The sequence below is a fragment of the Hemitrygon akajei genome, chromosome 7 (genome assembly GCF_048418815.1).
Source record: "Hemitrygon akajei chromosome 7, sHemAka1.3, whole genome shotgun sequence".
Lineage (NCBI taxonomy): Eukaryota > Metazoa > Chordata > Chondrichthyes > Myliobatiformes > Dasyatidae > Hemitrygon > Hemitrygon akajei.
Window position 1 is genome coordinate 47,070,252 of NC_133130.1, and position 19,150 is coordinate 47,089,401.

Sequence of the window (19,150 nt, forward strand, 5' to 3'; positions counted from 1 at the left end):
GGTCTTTTGGCAGGAGATGTGGAGAAGAAATGACTGGGAGAGATGGCTGTAGGATTTGATTGAAAGAGGTGCTTTGTGAGATGAATGAATCCTAGATGGAAAGTTCTACTGGTGATTGGTGATGAGAATTCAGTGCCATGAGTTATGGTCAAAACCTAGCTTTTGGACAATGTGAACTCCAATGGCATGTGCACATTTAGACTGGTTAACTGTAATGGACCCTTTTAGTTTTTCCTTCCCACCCCTCTTAATAACTGTTAGATAAAGCTGAAATTAATAAATACACTTTCTTCATAATTGTATGCAGTGTACAATCTATTATTTCTTGCCAACTGATAATTGAAACATCCAAACTTTCCTGTTTGGTTGAACCCAAATTATACTGACCCTAGATATATACTGTTTAAGAAAGGTGGCCTTCTAACAAGCCAAGTTTGCGTACAACCCCAGTGAGGGGGTTTCACAGCCAAACGTAGGAAAATTTAGAATAACATTAAAACCAAATTAAAGTATGGAATTTACACAGGTAACATTTAAGCATTTAGCAACAAAAAATGAGAATGTGATCAATTTCATGGAACAAATATTGCTGGTATTTAGTCACAGCACTGTATTTATAAAAAAATGATGATCTTAAATCTGTAATAACTTATTGCAAACATATAGTCATAATGCCACTTAATTCAGCAAATATGAAAAATCACTAAGCCATTTTACAATATTGTTATATTATGACTTCTGGATCCTCACCTGCTGTCTTTTCCATTCTGCACCGCAGAATACCGATCTCCAGTGGATCGCTCGCAAACATAAGTGTTTCTTCTTGTCATACCTGGAACCATGTTGTTCTGATACAAGAAAGAAATTACCTTCAGATAGGTCTATTTTTGGGAAAATACATGAAGTTTTAGATTCTTGTTCTTATAATTTCAAATATTAGAAATATTATTTCAAATTTATTGCAACTAAAATACTTATAAACATTTAATACAACCATTGTAACAGACAAACTTTAGAGTTTTTTTTATAATTGCCAAGTTTGTTTCATTTCTTTAATTCTTATAAAATTCAGAATTAATTCCACATTACATTCACCAATTAGTTGTGTTACTGCTAATATTAGAACTTTTTAAAAGCTTTTCCCTTCATCACTGAGTTTTTAACTATAAGACTGGAAGATTACAGTTAGATATACCAGTGAAAAGAATGAACTGGTTTAAGGCAAGAAAATATCCCATGTGCACATTTATTACTTTCAGTCTGCACTTGAGTTTTGCTTCAGAATGATATGGTAAATGGTCCGGAACTGTAGAGGCTAAGGTTTGTTATCTGAGGATTGAATATCAACTATGACCATCAGCATCCTCTTTTCCGATTAAGATGAGAGGAACAGAGAGTACCGCGTAACATAATAGTCCCAGGATTTCTCTTGATGGATAGCATCCCTACTGTAAGCACACAATGAACAAGAGTAAAAGAGGAATTTTGTGTCCATTCCATACCAATACAGAGCTTGAGGGATAGGAAAAATCAAATTAAATACGTAACACGCACAAAATGCTGGATGAACTCAGCAGGTCAGGCAGTATTTATGGAAAAAAGTAAACAGTTGACATTTCTGACCAAGACCCTTTATCAGGAGTGGAAAGGAAGGAGGAAGAAGCTAGAATAAGGTGGAAGGAGGTGAAGCAATACAAGGTGAGTCGAGGTAAGGTGGAAGGTGTCATGGTGGTGTGGGGAGGGGGGGGGGGGGATGAAGCAAGAAGCAGTCCTTCCTTTTCAGTCCTGATAGAGGGTCTCAGACTGAAATATCGATTGTTTATTTCCCTCCATGCACGCTACCTGATCTGCTGAGTTCCATCCAGAATTTTGTGTACATTGCTCAAGATTTCCCAGCATCCACAGAATCTTGTGTGTTTAAATCAAAATGCAACTTTGTCAAATATAATTGCTGCTTACACTTGGACCAGTCATAGATTTCTTCCTTTCAAGACCTGCAAGTGGGCTTGCAGGGACATCCGCTTTGGAACCCACAGCGGTGCGAGCCAGGTCCTTGTCCCACTCTTCCTTCTGCTCACTTTCTACACTGTTCGCTTGAGTTCGCTTGGTGTATGACACAGCAGGTGGGATTGATGGACCAGCTGTAAAAAACAAAAGGACAGCATGGCAAGAGATCAGTTTAGCTGCACTTGTGCAAAATTGCAAGCATTTTCTTTTAGGCTGGATGTATTTTAAGGCACATGAAATCCATTATGGCTGGACATGTAATGGCATACAAGAGCATAAAAATGAAGGGAGCAGTAAAGCAGTGAAAGGTAAACATTACAAGAACCAATTTCACATGATTTCTCTTTCTAACTTCAACTAAGAAAGTTACCATAAAAAAAAGATGATGGGCTGATAAAAGCATTGAACAGCCATACTGTGATTATAGCATTTTATTTTGGTACCTTTATGAGCGTCAATCTATTATAATTAACTAAAATTAATTACTCAATTATCCCTGTAGAATTTCTCTTCTGATAAAGCTAAGTCACGTTGTTATTGTCAGCTGATGCTTTGTGTATGAATTACACAAGTCAGAAGATTTATGTTTCTCAATATTAAAATGGGATCCAGTCATTTGAGAGTTATCAGAAACACACAGGAAGCCGAAGACCAATGAAGAAAAATACAACACAAACAATAAGCTTTCACTGGAGTTATTATGTAATCTTTCACCCAACAGCTGCTTAACTGCTCTCCAGTGCCAACAGATGATTTTATAATTTCATGTTTTCAAGGTCAGATTTTTTTTTGCTTATTTATTTATGTTCATTTACTTAGCTTCCTATTCATTGTTATTAAAGAAACAAAACACACACACACGGCACTTAATTAGGTGCTGGATTGACTTAGACTTAATTTCTACCAAAATATACTAGTTTGATTAAAAATCATGAAATATAAAAGCTCTTTATAAATCAGAATACCCTATTTGCCAATGCAATATTTCAGATAGAACTTTCCACTCAGAAGGATGATGGACATGATATAACCAGGACTAGTTTTTAGTAATTAAAAATAACAGGAAATTTAACAATAAAAATATCTTCCAGTAACTACATACTTCTTGTTAATTAGATTAAGTAGCCATTTGATAATTTGTTTTTCTAAATTAATGGAAAATTGTGGAAAAGATTTTCTTGAATTAGGAAGTTATAAATTCCTCCTGAAATAATATAATGATCATCTCCAGCACCTAAAAATGCTTATAATTTTCAAATTACAAAATCTTCAGCTACATTTAAAACAAAGCATACAAAGAATAAATAACTGCTGCAAACTTAGGTAAAACTACCCAAATAGGAATGCACAACAGCACACCAGACAGCACCTGGGGAAAATAAATATTCAGGCTATTGATTGAATGGTTCATTTCACCATAATCTCCAATAGATGCTGAATGGTTTCTGCTGTATTTTCAGATTTCTATTTTTAGTTTAACTTGAAAACCTTATTTTAAAAATTCTTTTATCCTACAATAACTAACACCCAAGTTAACATTTATATAAAACTAAATTCACTGAAGTAATACAAGTGCTTATGAGAATTTTTATACTGCTGTATGTTTTCTACTTTATCTGTCCAATGACAATTAATGTAATAACATTTCAAATTAGCTTACTTGATTTAAATTATTAAATGATTAAAAGGGCCTTCCCAACTAACACTAATATATGAAAATATAAAGTAAATGTCTACCAATAAAGGAAGAGAGAATGCTATTGTTTTTAAAACCACTCTACAAATTTGCTTTACAAGAATAAAATTCAGATGTGTTACCAGGCATGACTGAGAGGTTGAATGGAAATCCAACATTTGAACCAATTCAGGTTTTTATCTGCTAGTGATACAGGTTAATAAACCTGCTGAAATAACAATACTATTCTCCAAAAATTAATACTGCACAGACAGTAATCATTAATTAGGTTTTTTTATCAGGCTAGAGTGATTCAATTAAAATTAGAAGGTCCACATTTGCAATCCAGCAGGGACAGACAGAATCCATCTGACTGATAAGACTGATAAGGAATTATTTTGGGAAGACACTGAATATCAAATTTTCACTGAAAAATGCATGCATAGACAGAAACAATGAACTTAGTCCAAATATACTCTGAAACAAACAATTGGATTGAATTAAATTTTAAGAAGATTTGGTAGTCCAGAATAGCACACTAAGGCACTGCACACTCAAAATTCAAATGTGCCATGTTACTTTACATGTTTGAATGTCATCCCCACCATGATCACTAAACCGCCGCTGTTTCTGATTCGCTGATATACTGCGCTGGACCTTCGAATGTGCAGGGGACTGTGTAGAGCTGTTGTTGAGATCGCTATTGGGTCGAGACCTTTGACACAGGTTACTGCTGGATACAGATTCACTGCCTTCAAACTGGAAGTTTGAAAAGGAAAGTTATTAAAATTATTTTTTTGAAACATTATATCTTTATCTGTTTTTACTGTATCAAGAAAAAATTCTTTCCCACCACATTTTCACTGTTTCCAGTGTTCTGAACCAATGTATCACACAAGATGATGAAAATATATTGTAATTGACTTTTCACAGTACTTGTAACACCTGCCTATACCTGACAAAGATGTGTCAGTAATTTCCGTATTGTGTGGATTGTTGAACTTTCCTAAATGAAAATTTGCTCTAAAAGTCCTCTCGGAACTTATGGGGGGGAAATCTGCAGAACATTTTGTGCAAATTAAGGTTACACAAAACAAATGAGATAAATACCCAATTTTTAAAAAATGTCTTAGAACAACAAATAGTGATTATATTCAAAGAATTCTCCTGCATTTCCTCAAAAAAATGTTATATGATCATTTATGTCCAAAACAGTTTGTACTACGTTGAAGTATCATGTTGATTCTTTATCCTAGTCCAACTACCTCCTATACTATTCAAACAAATAACATAAAGCATTAGGAACAGCTCTATATCATCCCACTGAGCATTATAATCTGATAGACTCAACACCTAAATTCAGTTAAATTAGCTTTTCAATCTTATATTGCACACTTTTAATACTGATTGTTTAGTTTGCTCTGTCGCTCTCCAGCTGTTTGAGATTTCATTCCAATGGAGTCACATCTACAATGGAGAAAACAAACAGTTTGGGTGTACACTTTGAAGAGCAGCTGATTTCAGTCCACAAGATGACCCCGAGTTTCCTAATGCCCCCTCCCCACACCTCACCCGCATTCTGACCAGTTTGTTACAATAAGGCCCCAATGTAATCGGAGGAACTGCAGCCTCTCATCTTCTCTGTCGGCGCATTGCGATCTTCTGGACTCAATATTGAAACTCTCTGGCTCTAAGTAACTCACTCTTTCTTTCTTTCTAACTGTTTCAGAATTGACCATTCTGCCAGTCCTCAGTCTGTGATTTTGCCTTAGATTTTCTCAATTTATTAGTAAGACCATGGAGTTTGGAGTAGTTTTTCTTTTGCTCTTGTTTCAGATTTCTAGCATCTGCAGTATTTTTTCATTCGTCTCCTATTTATACCTTATCCATTCATACACTACTACCGTCTTTTAATCACTAAAATATTAGTCACTTGCATTATTCTTACCTTGTCTCTACCCATTACAGACCTTCCTTCTGTTCTCTCTACCTTCCCTGCTTTCTGCTTAGAACTTGTTTTAATTATTTCTCTCTCCAGTTCTGATTGCAGGATCAACAACCAAAATGATAGCTCTCTTTCTTTTATCAGAAATGCTTCCTGACCAGCTGAGCATCTCCAGCTGTTGTGCATTCATCTGGAGTTGTACTCTATACCCCTTACAATAAAGCAATGTTCCAGCTGTCTCTGTGCCTACAAGTTAAAATTCCACCTCTTACGAAATAGCAAACAAAAACACTACCTACAAAAATATTGTTAGGCCAATTGGGTAGTCAGATGTGTTCTGTAGGTATACAAATAACAAAATGGAGGAATTAGGCCTATAAGAACAAAACTGAAAATCTGCACATGGATGTCAAGGGTAGTGTCAAGATGGTACTTTGCATTGGCCTTCCAAATTAATAGTGAAGTAAATGATGTTTGAGATACTGAATAATTAAAAAACTAGAAGCAAGGAAGAATTAGAAAATTTTAAATAGGCATATCACCAGGAAGGAGTGGAATTTTGTGGCAAATATAGGAGGACACTACAGGAATACTAACTAAAATGTTTCTTTGTTCTTTTCATACAGGATTAGTGTCAAAAGGCTGGAAATGTACTCGCTTGGTCAAAAAAGGTGAATAAGGATAAACCCAGAAACAATAGGGGCAACGATTGAACTTTGATGGTGTGAAATCAGAGGCATTGGGGACAAGATCACCAGAAACTTGGAGGGTAATGGATTATTTAGACAAATCAGGATGGATTTGTTGCCAAGGTCATTTCATGGACAATTTTTGCACCCCTGATTTTTTTCTGATTTTCTCTCCTAAACTCCCAATAAATCTTACTAAAAAATCTTGAGAGGTACTGTACATAAAATAGTCTAAAGAGTGTATGGAATGTTGGCCTTTGAATATAAAAGATTAGAATAAAAGTTGGTGGAGGCAATATCATATCTTTGGGAAGCATTATACTGAAGGGAGGGTATTTTGACCACAAAGAACTTATCAGATTTATCAGAATGGCATCTGGATTTGTGGATTAAAGAAAATTAATTAGGTGCAAAATTAAACTGTGATCTCATGAAAAGTTTCAAGGAATCATAAAGTCTTATGATTGAGAGTCCATACCTAGAGCACAGAGTTTAAAAAAAAGAGCTAGGTCTTTCAAGAGTTAAGTTGGGAGACATTTTTATATGCTCTTGCTCTCAAATATCAATTGGCCCTAGGACAAATGTTAATTTCAAATCCAAGATTGGAAGGTAATTATTAACCAAGAATACAATGACAATGCATGATCTTATTGAATGGTGGAACAAATCTGAACTCCTTTTCCTATCCTCTTAGGATGAAGCATGATTTTCTCAGCCCAATTTTGCCTAATTTTGATATGCATAGAGCAAGTGGGGCATGAAGAAAAACAATTGCTTTGCAAGAGAGGTTGAATAGTCTGGTGTAGAGTTGAGATATTGATTAAGATAAAGATGCATTGGGGATAAAACAATGCAGTAGCCATTTCAATAGGGAAATCTGTTCTTCTGTCAAGGGCAGCTATGGAGAAACTATCAGTATTTTCATACGGATGAACTGCTTCTGGTTTCTGAATAGATTATTATGAAGCTTACCTCTGGAGGTTTCCTGCCTAATAATAGATAGCAGGCCATGACTTCATCATACTTCTGTCCCACAAGGGATTGAGTAATGTCTTCTCTTGGAAAACCCATAGTGATCATCGTTTCTGTAAACAAAGCAAGAATTACAATGTAAAAAAATGTTGTCTGAATAAATACATTCAATGAAATATTCTCCTCATAACCACAATGCTGCAGCAAATTAATTGCCTGAGCTCGGTTTTAGCAAAAGGAAAATTCAAAAAACACAAAACCCAATAAATAATAAGACTTTTTCCCTTATCCTTAATGTATTTATAATAAGCCACATGTGATATTTATATAATTGCCATGTATTTCAGTGGATCAACAAATCAAGACCCACCATTCATGCAAAATTAAAAGACGTACCTATTCGTTTGGGATCACTGTAGTCAGGTTCTGGTTCACTGTATGGTTTTAATTCCTCCTCCTCAAAACCAACGTTCATCCATCTATCCTTCATAATTTGCTGTTTAAAACAGTCAACAATTTAAATAATTTTGCTGTTGCAAAGTTTCAAATATGACATAAATAATGATAGAGTCTGGAAAACTAGGAAATGATATACAATATAGGGCATTAACAAAATACAGGTTTCAAAATATCTCACTTACTTCCAAACTGCCTCGTTTGGCAGGATTTAATACCAGGAGTTTTTTGAGCAAGTTTTCACAGTCAGTTGACATGTAGAAAGGAATACGATATTTTCCTCGCAACACTCTTTCCCTTAATTCCTGGTTAGAGGGACAGAAATAGAAGAATAGAAGAAATCATGACACCTATACTTCACCTCAAGACAGAATCAAGACTCTCAAATGTTTGGTTCAAGAATCCTTCAAATTTAAGGCAACGAGACTAAGATAAAACATAGACATCCTCTTGTGCATTCTTTTCTGATTTTAGGTTTTTTTTGGGGGGGGGGGGGGGGAATGAGAGTGTATTAAATCCCGAAACTTTGGTCGATAACCTGTTTATCATCCACTGAGGCACAAGGTCAAAAATGGTCTGCCAAATACACAGGCTTTCACTTATCCAAGCTCCACTGCTCATTTGGCCTTCTTCACACAACAGAAGATGAGAATTATAAATGAGAATTCCTTAGGAAAAGGCGAGATGGGAAAGCCAGTTGAAAACTGGAAAAGGGTGGACTGACCTGGATGGGAACTGGTTCAGGAAGTTGGAGTGCACTGCAGGCCATACAGAGCTTTGTATTCAATATCATGGCTGGTCCTCAAGCTTCAATACCTTACTTAATCACACTACTCCTCGATTTTTTGTTCATGTCTAAAAATTAATTGACTGTTGAGAATGCATTCAATAGCCAAGTATTCAAGGCTCTTGGGGTGGAGAATTTAAAATATTCACAACTTTCTGAATGAAGAAATTTCTCTTTATCTTGGTTCTAAATGGCCAACTTGTCATACTGAGACAATGCTTCTTTATTCTTAGACTCTTGATTCATAACCTTGTTGAGTCTCACAATGTTATCCTTTAATTTGATTACCCCTCATTCTTCTGAACTGAAGTGAATAAATTTCAGCCCTTCTGAATCTTCATTTTATTGCCACTGCCACTGGGTAGAAATAGGATGATTTGGCAGATAAATGTGTGGCTGAGAAGCTGCTGCACAGGACAGGGCTTCAGGTTCTTGGATCATTGGGATCTCTTCTGGGGGAGGTATGACCTGTTCAAAAGTGATGGGTTGCTCCTGAACTCGAGAGGGACCAATATTCTTGGGGGCAGGTTTGTTAGAGCTGTTGGGGAGGGTTTAAACTAACTTGGTGAGGGGTGAGAACCAGAATGAAAAGGACAGATGGTAAAAAAGTAAAGACAGCATGCAGTCAGACTGCCAGGAAGGGCAGACAGGTGATGGAACTTAGTTGCAGCCAACAGGCTGAGAATCAAATTATTAGGGATGCAGTCAGAAAGGATAGCAAATATGGTACTCAAGGTGTTGTATCTAAATGCATGTAGTATAAGAAAGAAGGTGGATGATCTTGTTGCAATATTGCAGATTGTCAGGTATGATGTTGTGGCCATAACTGAATCGTGGCTGAAGGATGGTTGTAGTGGGAGCTGAAGGTCTAAGGTTACACATTATATCAGAGGGATAGGAAGGAAGGCAGAGAGGGTGGTGTGGCTCTAGTGGTAAAGAATGACATCAAATCAGTAGAAAGATGTGACACATGATTGAAAGATGTTGAATCCTTGCGGGCTGAGTTAAGAAATTGCAAGGGTAAAAGTATGTTGATGGTAGTTATTTCCAAGCCTCCCAACAGTGGCTGGGAGGTGGACCACAGGTTACAATAGGAAATAGAAAAGGCAAGTTAAAAGGGCAATGTTATGGTAGTCATCAGAGATTTTAACATGCAGGTCGATTGGGAAAATGGATCTCCCAATCCATTGGGATATCCATTGGATATGGATATGGAAATGGATCTCAAGAGAGTGAGTTTGTTGAATGCCTAAGAGATAGCTTTGGAGCAGTTTGTTGTTGAGCCTACTAGGGGATCAGCTATACTGGTTTGGGTGTTATGTAATGAACCAGAGGTGATTGGGGAGCTTAAGGTAAAAGAACCCTTAGGAACCAGTGATCACAAGATGATTGTGTTCAACTTGAAATTTGATAGGGAGGAAGTAAAGTCTGATGTAGCTGTATTTCATTGGAGTAATGAAAATTACAGTGGAATGAGAGTGGGTATTTTGCACCAGTCTTCACTGTGGAAGACACCAGCAGCATGCCTGATGTTGTGGAGTGTGAAGGAGCAGAAGTGGGTGCAGTTACTATTACACGAGAGAAGGTGCTCAAAAACCAGAAATACCTAAAGGTACATAAATCACCCTAGGGTTCTGAAAGAGGTAGGATTAGAAATGATCTTTCAAAAACCATTGGACTCCGGCATGGTGCCAGAGGACTGGAAAGTTGTAAATGTTACACCACTCTTTAAGAAAGGAGGAAGGCAGCAGAAATGAAATTATAGACCAGTTAGCCTGACCTCAGTGGCTGGGAAGATGTTAAGAGTCAATTGTTGAGGATGAGTTGATGGAGTACTTGGTGACACAGGACAAGATAGTACAAAGTCAGCATGGTTTCCTTCAGGGAAAATCCTGCCTGACGAACCTGTTGGAATTCTTTGAGGAGATTACAAATAGGATAGATAAAGGGGATGCAGTGGGTGTTGTATATTTGGACTTCCAGAAGGCCTTTGACAAAGTGCCACACGTGAGGCTACCTAGCAAATTAAGAGCCCACGGTATTACAGGAAAGTTGCTAACATGGTTAGAGCATTGGCTGATTGGTAGGAGGCAGCGAGTGGGAATAAAATGATCCTTTTTCTGGTTGGCTGCCAGTGACTAGTGGTGTTCCTCAGGGGTTGGTTCAGCAGATATATATGAAGATTGGTGGAGGGGCATGTAGTGTTGAGGAAGTGGGTAGGCTGCAAAGGACTTAGGCAGATTTGGAGAATGGGCAAGAAAGTGTCAAATGAAATACAATGATGAAAATGCAATGTCATGCACTTTGGTGGTAGAAGTAAATGAGTAGATTAGTTTCTAAATGGAGAGAAAATCCAGGAATCTGAGATGCAAAGGGACTTGAGAGTCCTCATTGCAGGTTGAATCAATAGTGAGGAAGGCAAATGCCATGTTCGCATTCACTTCAAGAGGTCTAGAATACAAGAGCAAGGATGTAATGTCGAGGCTTTATAAGGCACTGGTGAGGCCTCACCTTGCGTATTGTGAACAGTTTTGGGCCCCTCATCTTAGAAAAGATGTACTGGCATTGGAGAGGGTACAGAAGAGGCTCACAAGGATGATTCCAGGAATGAAAGGGTTATCATATCAGGAACATTTGATGGCTCTGGGTCTGTACTTGCTGGAATTCAGAAAGATGAGGGGGGGATCTCATTGAAACCTTTCAAATGTTGATGGGCCTAAACAGAGTAGATGTGGAAAGGTAATTTCCCATGATGGGAGAGTCTAGGACAAAAGGGCACAGCCTTAGGCTAGAGGTGTGCCCTTTCTAAACAGAGATGCAGAGAAATTTCTTTAGCCAAAGGGTGATGAATTTGTGAAATTTGCTGCTGCATGCAGCTATGGAGGCCAGGTCGTTGGATGTATTTAAGGCAGAGATTGATAGGTTGGACATGGCATCAAAGGTTTGGGGGGGGGGGGGGGGGAGAAGGCTGGGAATTGTGGATGAAGAGAAGAGAAAAAAAAAGGATCAGCCATGTTTGAATGGCAGAGCAGATTCGATGGGCCAGATGGTCTAATTCTACTCCTGTGTCTTACGGTCTTATATTCTTTCTTACATATCAGTGCTGAAACTGGACACCTTATTCCAGGTGTGCTTTCATAAAAGAAGTGGACAATGTAGAACATAAGAAATAGAACACAAAAACATAAAAAAGGCTTCCTTATACTTGTAAACTGGCAACAAAGGCTAATAAACCACCTGCCTGCCTAATTACTTCCACGTCAGTAAGTTGGTTTCGTGTCACATGTAAAATCTCACTCCAGTCCCTCTTCACACCAATATTAATAGTTACTTGGCACTTCTAAAAATCTGGGTTTCTCTTAAGCCAGTCAATATATACAATAGTATTTATTTCTATTCTGATTTCTGTCCTTTAAAGAAACCTCCATGCATGTTAACCTATTATCCTAAATGCTGCAACCTCATATTCAGAATTAACCTTTCATGACACATTTTATTGAACACCTACAATCCAAGTAGACCACGTCTACTACTTTTCCTTCCATTTACATCACCAGCTATAAGGTTATAGGTTTAGATTTCACAAAATGATTTACTTGCTGTTAATCTGTGCTCACTAGTTGAAAATGAATTTCAATGTATCTGGTTACCACTTTAATAATGGATTTAAGCACTTTCAGAATGATTACAGAAGATCTTTCTTCATAAATGTCCATTAAAAACAATGCTACAACTCTACCTTTATTGCTACAACAAGTGTATGGGACATTGGAAAAAATGTTGAATTTCCCCATGGGGATGAATAAAGTATCTATCTATCTATCTTATTCAGATGATAAGAATGTTAGAATATCTAGTTCCTAACCTTGTACACTAGGGTTCTGATTTAGCTAAATCTTAGAAAGGTCATAGGAAGAGCTGATTGTGGGAGTGTGGAGTGCTAGAGATAGGGGTTAGGATAGGGGTTCAGACAAGAAAGAAAGACCACTTTGGAAGATAGAAAAGGATTATGGTTTGAGAGAAAGGAACAAGAGTTCAGAGTTTGGGTGCAGTGGGACTAAAGAACTGGGCAGCGGCAGGGGCACTGTTCAATGAGCCAGAATTGAGAAAGTGGGAGTTTGGGATCACTGATCACTGGATTGAATGAAACTAGTTGATCAGGGCTCCATGCACAGGAAAGAGACAAGTTTATAATACAGTGACATCCAAGGGAAGGAGGGAGTGAACGGTGGTGTGATCAGCTGCTGGTTGTCATAAGTCTTCCTTCAGGGGGTATGGAGCATTCCTACTCCTGCTCAATACCCAAGACACATATGCCATTGAGCCAACAGTTTCCTCTCCATTTTAACTGCTAGATTTTCTAAATCTTGGTAATTTGTATGATAATATTAAATGGAAATCAGACTTCCAAAGGTACTTGAAGTGCCTGATTTTATTAAATGAAGAAATGTAACACCTATCCACAGCACATCATTTACATCCCCTTGAAGCAGTGATTTTGCAAGCAGGAGACTCAGTTCTCAACATTACATTTTGAACTTTCTCTTATATGGAGCAGTGAGTGACGTGGGGCTTGGTAATGTGCTTTAACTTCAAGGTCAATCACTTCTGTGAAACAAATTTGTGGTTGCCGTACTTTGAAAAAAAATCTGGAGAAAACTTTCTACTTTGTTGCCAATTCAAATGAGTGCCAAATCAATAAATTTTAACACTATTGTATCCAAAGCCAATGCCTCTTTTTCATTATATTCTACTCAGCAAGCATCTGAAGAACAAAGATCATTGCCAAACCACTAAAGAAAAGCACCTCAAGGAAAAATTTTGGCAGTAGAATTTAAAGACAAGCTAATCTTGCTACGAAATGTGATGCTTCACCATTAAAAAATAACCTCATAAGCTTGTTTGAAGTGCCAACAACAGACATGGTGAGTCCACTTGAGAACTACAGCAAAATGATAGGACATCACTTATCAAGAAATTAAATAACCAATTCAAATAAATTTTACCTAAAGAGTTACAAGAACAATGAAAATATCTGTGGTGATTTAAGAGGAACCTGGACAAGCATGTGCAGGAAGAAAGGCGGTGGCTATCCAAATAAAGTAAGAAGAGGAAGAATGGGAGCTCAAATGGAGCATAAATACAAGTATGGCTGATTGGGCTGCATATCTGGATTGAATTAAAAAAGATCATCTATATTGTAGATTGTATACAATTGTGTAAAAGGCAAAGATAATTTTTATAGAAAGATTACCTTTAAATTTTGCCCATCAAAAGGCAAAGATCCACTAACTAATGTGTAAAGGATGACGCCGAGACTCCAAACATCCACCTCTGGGCCATCATATTTTTTTCCTTGAAAAAGCTCAGGTGCTGCATATGGTGGACTTCCACAAAATGTATCTAATTTGCTACCAATTGTAAATTCATTACTAAAGCCAAAATCTGCAATTTTTATATTCATATCTGCATCAAGCAGCAAATTTTCTGCCTGAAAAAAAGGAAACATCAAATGTTTACTTTTGTCAATATTTACAAATTACCAAATAACTGATGGATGAACAAAACCTTACACTGAGGCAGTTGCAAATACAAAAAACAGAATCACAAAATTCTTTTTAGTTTTAGGTACCTTGAGATCTCTATGTACAATACACTTCTGATGACAGTATTCTACCGACGAAACAATCTGAAACAAACATCAGAACAATTCAGAAATATTTCCAACATATATATGCTACACTGTTATTTCATTGAGATAGCAGTTATACATTACCGCAAATATCAAATTTAGTGACATGTCTGATTAACTCATAACACTGACACAAGTTCATTTTCAAGATAAAAAGACAATGCTGAGAAAAAATGACTGAAAGGAGATGTAAAAGAGAATGGACATGTTTATGTACAGTAAAGAGGATTATACAATTCATTTGTAAGGGGCACTTGACTAAACTACTCTTCAGTTCTTAGCTCTTTTTAAGAATGTTTTAATTTCATGTTTCAGGTTTAGAATATGAGCCAACATCTAAAAACTGAGCAAAATTGCATTCCTGATTAGCATTTGAGTCAATGAATTAAAACATGCTAGTCAGGACAGGAAAAGGATGATGGTACAGATGAATGAGTGGGCTGAGGAAGTGCAGCAGGGGCATGGCTTTAGATTTATGGATCATTGGGATCTCTTCTGGGAAAGGTGCGAACTGTACAAAAGGGATAGGTTACTCCTGAACCTGAGATGGACCAATATCCTTAAAGACAAGTTTGCTAGAGCTGTTGGGGAGGGTAGAAACTAAGTTGGCAGGGTGATGGGAACTGGAGTAATAGGGCTGAGGATGGGGCAGTTGGTATGCAAGTCAATGCAGTGTGTTTTAAGACTGAGGATGAACAGGCAGATGATAGGGCAAAATTGCAGTCAGTGGGATGAGGTAAAATGGGAACAAAAATTGAAAAGGATGATGAATACAGGACTGAAGCTATTATATTTGAATGCATGCAATATATGGAATAAGGCAGATAATCTTGTAGTGTAGTTAGAGATTGGTAGGTATGACTTTGTAGGTATCTCTGAGACGTGGCTGAACTAAAATCATAGTTGGAATCTTAACATCCAAGGATACACATTACATTGTAAGGACAGGCAGGCAGGCAGGTGGGTTGGTTCTGTTGGTAAAAAAAAAATCAAATCCTTAGAAAGAGGTGACACAGGATTGGAGGATGTAGAATCCCCACGGGTAAAGTTAAAAAGTTGCAAAGGTAAAAAGACCCTGATGGGATTTATTTACAGGCCCCCGAACAGTCCCCAGGATGTGGGATATAACTTTCAATGGGAAATAGAAATAGCACGTAATAGGGGCAATATTATGATAGTCGTAGGTATTTCAATATGTAGGTAGATTGGGGGGGGGGGGGGAATCGGGTTGTGCTGGATCCTAAAAGAGGGAATTAGTAGAATGCCTATGAGATGGCTCTTTAGAGCAGTTTATGGTTAAGCCCACTAGGGGAAAGGCTATTCTGGATTGGGTATTGTGCAATGAATCAGATTTGATTTGTGAGCTTGAGGTAAAGGAGCCCTTGGGAAGCAGTGATCATAACCCTGCATCTTGAGAAGAAGAAGATAAAGTCAGATGTATCAGTATTATATTACAATGAAGTAAATGGAATTACAGAGGCCAGAGAGAGGAGATGGCTAAAGTTGATTGGAAGGGTTTACTAGCCGAGTGACGACAGAACAGCAATGGTTGGAGTTTCTGAGAGCAATTTCGAAGGCATAGGAAAGAGACATCCCAAAGATGAAGAAGCATTCTAAAGGGAGGATGAGGCAACTGTGGCTGAGAAGGGAAGCCAAGGACTGCATAAAAGCAAAAGAGAATATAATACAGCCAACATTAGTGAGAATTCAGAAGCTTTTATAAACCAACAGAAGACAACTAAAAACAACCATAACAAAAGAAAAAAAAATATGAAGGTAAGCTAGCCAAGAATATCAAAGAGGTTACCTGAAGTATCTTCAGATATATAATGCGAAGAGAGAGGAGAGTGTGGATATTGGACTGCTGGAGAGGTAGCAATGGTTGACAAAGAAATGGCGGAAAAATTTAGAGCACTTTGCATCAATCTTCACTGTGGAAACACTAATAGTAAGCCAGCCATTCAAGAGTGTCGGGGGAGGGGGGGCCAGAATGAGTGTAGTTGCAAAGGAGAAGATACTTGGGAAGCTGAAACACCTGGTTAAATAAATCATCTGTAGTTCAAATGAACTACACCTCAGCTCTAGCAAACTTGCCTATAAGGAGGTAGTTAAGAGATTGTGGAGACATTAGTAATAATCTTACAAGAATCACTGGATTCTGGAATACTAGAAAATTTCAAATGTCACTCTACCCCTCGAAGAGAGGGAGGCAGAAGAAAGGAAATTATAGGCCAGTTAGCCTGACTTCAGTAGCTTGGAAGATGTTAGTGTCCATTATTACGAATGTTTCGGGGTACTTAGAGGAACATGTAAAGTAGCCAAAGTCAGCATGATTTCCTTCAGGGGAAATCTTTCCTGATAATTCTGTTGGAATTCTTTGAGAAAACAACAGGCAGAATAGACAAAGGAGAGTCGGTGGATGTGGTTTATCTGGATTTTCAGAAGGCCTTTGACAAGGTGCTGCACATGAGGCTGCTTAACAAAATATGAGCCCATGGCATTACAGGAGAGATAACAGCATGGATAGAAGATTGGCTGATTGGCACAGGAGATGAAGTGTTGGAATAAAAGGGGCATATTCTGGTTGGCTGCTGGTGACAAGTAGTGTTTCATAGGGGTTGGTATGAGCACCAGTTCTTTTCATGCTAACAATTGGGATGACATCACTGTATTATCAACAAACTTGCCACAAAGCCATCAAACATAGTTGGAGGGGAAGGTACTGTTGAGGAAGCAGAAAGTCTGCAAAAGGACTCGGACAAATTGGAACAATGGGCAAAAAAGTGGCAATGGAAGATAGTGTAGGAAACTATATGGTCATGTACTTTTGTAGAAGAAATAAAGGCATGGACTATTTTCTAAACGGGGCAAAAATTCAAAATTCAAAGGCTCAAAGGGTCCTGGGAATTCTCATGCAGGATTCCCTAAAAGTTAACTTGCAGGTTGAGTTGGTGGTAAGTAAGACAAATGAAATGCTAACTCTCATTTCAAGAGCACTAGAATATAAGAATAAGGATAGAATGGGGCTTTATGAGGCTTTGGTCAGACTGCACGTGGAGAATTATAAGCAGTTTTAGGCTCCTTATCAAAGGAAAGATGTGATGTGCTGAAATTGGAGAGAGTCCAGAGGAGGTTTACAAGAATGATTCTGAAAATGAAAGGGTTAACGTATGAGGAGCATTTGATGACTCTGGGCTTGTACTCCCTGGCATTTAGAAGGGTGGCAGGGGAAATCTCATTGAAACCTATCAAATATTGAAAGATCTAGACAGAGTGGATATGGAGAGGATGCTTCCTATAGTGGTGAGTCTTAGACCAGAGGGCAGTGTCAGAGTAGGGGGATGTCCATTTAGAACAGAGATGAGGAATTTCTTTAGCCAGAGGATGGTGAATCTGTGGGGTTCACTGCCACAGATGGCTGCGGAGGGCAAGTCAATGAGTATATTTAAAGAAGAGGTTGACAGATTCTTGATCAGTCAGGGCATCAAAGATTACGGGGAAAAGGCAGGAGAATGGGGTTCACAGGGATAATATATCAGTCATGATAGAACGGCAGAGAGAATCAATGGGCTGAGTGGTCTAATTCTGCTCCTATGTCTTATGGTCTGTCACATCTGCAAAGTGATATTAGGTTTGAAAAGATGTTGGGCACACCACATCTGGACCCTATATCTAAGGAAGGATTTGTTGGCATTAGAGAGGGTCAAGAGGTTTATAAGAGTGATCCCAGTAATGAAAGCATGTTATATATGAAGAGAATTCGGTGGCTCTGGGCCTGTATTTGCTGTAGTTTAGAAAATGGGGGGGGGGGGGGGGAGTCTCACTGATACCCACTGAATATTGAAAGTCCTGGATAGAGTGGACATGAAAAGGATGTTTCCATATTGTGAGAGGGTATAGCATCTGAGACCACAGTCTCAGAACAGAAGGGTCTCCCTTTAGAGCAAAGATATGGAGTAACTTCTTTAACCAGACTGTGGTGAATCTGTGGAATTCATTGCCATAGATGGCTACGGAAGCCAAGTCATTGGATATATTTAAATCGAAGGTTGATAGGTTCTTGATTAGTAAGGATGTCAAAGATATGGGTTGGTAGGTTTTTGCCAGATGTATTTTTTTTACATATCTGCAATGATGCATTTTGAAGTACTACTCATATATAATGAATGATAGGGGCAATTGAGGAACAGCAGGATCATGATGCAAAAGCCTAAGGAATCCTGAAGGTGGCAGTACAGATAGGTAGGTTGGTGAAAAAGGTCTATGGAATGATGGGCATAGTGCACAAGTGCAGAGACGTCTTGGTCCAAATCTATAAAGTATTGATTAGGCCATAAATGGAATACTGGATGCAGTTTTGGTCAGCACACTGTATGAAGGACATGATAGCAGTAGAGAGAGTACAGAGGAGATTCTGTTTGGGCTGTAATGTTTTATTTACTGGATAAGCTAAGTTTATATTCCTTTGAGCAGAAGGTGTGAGGGGGGCCTGACTGAGGTGTACAAAATTATGAGCAGCATGAATAATAAGAAATTTTCCCCCACAACAAAAGTGCCCAAGACCAGAATAAGAATATTCCTTCTATGGAGGGAGCTCAGTGAAGGATCAGCAGATTCTTGAGATGCAGGACAGATATATGAGGAGAAATTGTGCCAATTAGCCTCATATTCTGTTGAGTTATGAAGGATGAATGGGAATCTTTTAAAAACTAACCAAAATCCAAGCAGACCAAGACCAGAAGATGCAATCTGAGGATAAATTATAAGCAATTTAGAAGTAAGATAAGCAGAATTTTATTTTCCCAAAAAGCAGTTGAAGCCAAATCATTAAAAATATACAAGGATGAGTTATTTGTTTTTCTCAGGGTAGAATTATCATAGAAAACAGGAAGAAAGCTGGAAAAAAGGAACTGAATTTGGATGATCA

The 19,150-nt window shown here is 38.0% G+C and overlaps 1 protein-coding gene across 15 annotated transcripts in view; it reads right to left on the bottom strand.

The window, feature by feature from the left end:
- The window catches only part of mark1 (MAP/microtubule affinity-regulating kinase 1), a 180,068-nt gene that overhangs the window by 17,275 nt on the left and 143,643 nt on the right, over positions 1-19,150 (bottom strand). For 5 of the 15 annotated variants that reach the window (XM_073050782.1, XM_073050777.1, XM_073050779.1 and 2 more), the window contains 8 exons: positions 14,164-14,220; positions 13,786-14,022; positions 7,930-8,049; positions 7,685-7,784; positions 7,289-7,401; positions 4,267-4,441; positions 1,960-2,141; positions 751-881 (listed from right to left, as the gene is read on the bottom strand). In XM_073050782.1, coding sequence (XP_072906883.1) covers positions 751-881; positions 1,960-2,141; positions 4,267-4,441; positions 7,289-7,401; positions 7,685-7,784; positions 7,930-8,049; positions 13,786-14,022; positions 14,164-14,220 — 1,115 coding nt within the window. The remainder of the gene's footprint in view (positions 1-750; positions 882-1,959; positions 2,142-4,266; positions 4,442-7,288; positions 7,402-7,684; positions 7,785-7,929; positions 8,050-13,785; positions 14,023-14,163; positions 14,221-19,150) is intronic. The other 10 variants (XM_073050792.1, XM_073050784.1, XM_073050786.1 and 7 more) reach the window with 3 other exon arrangements.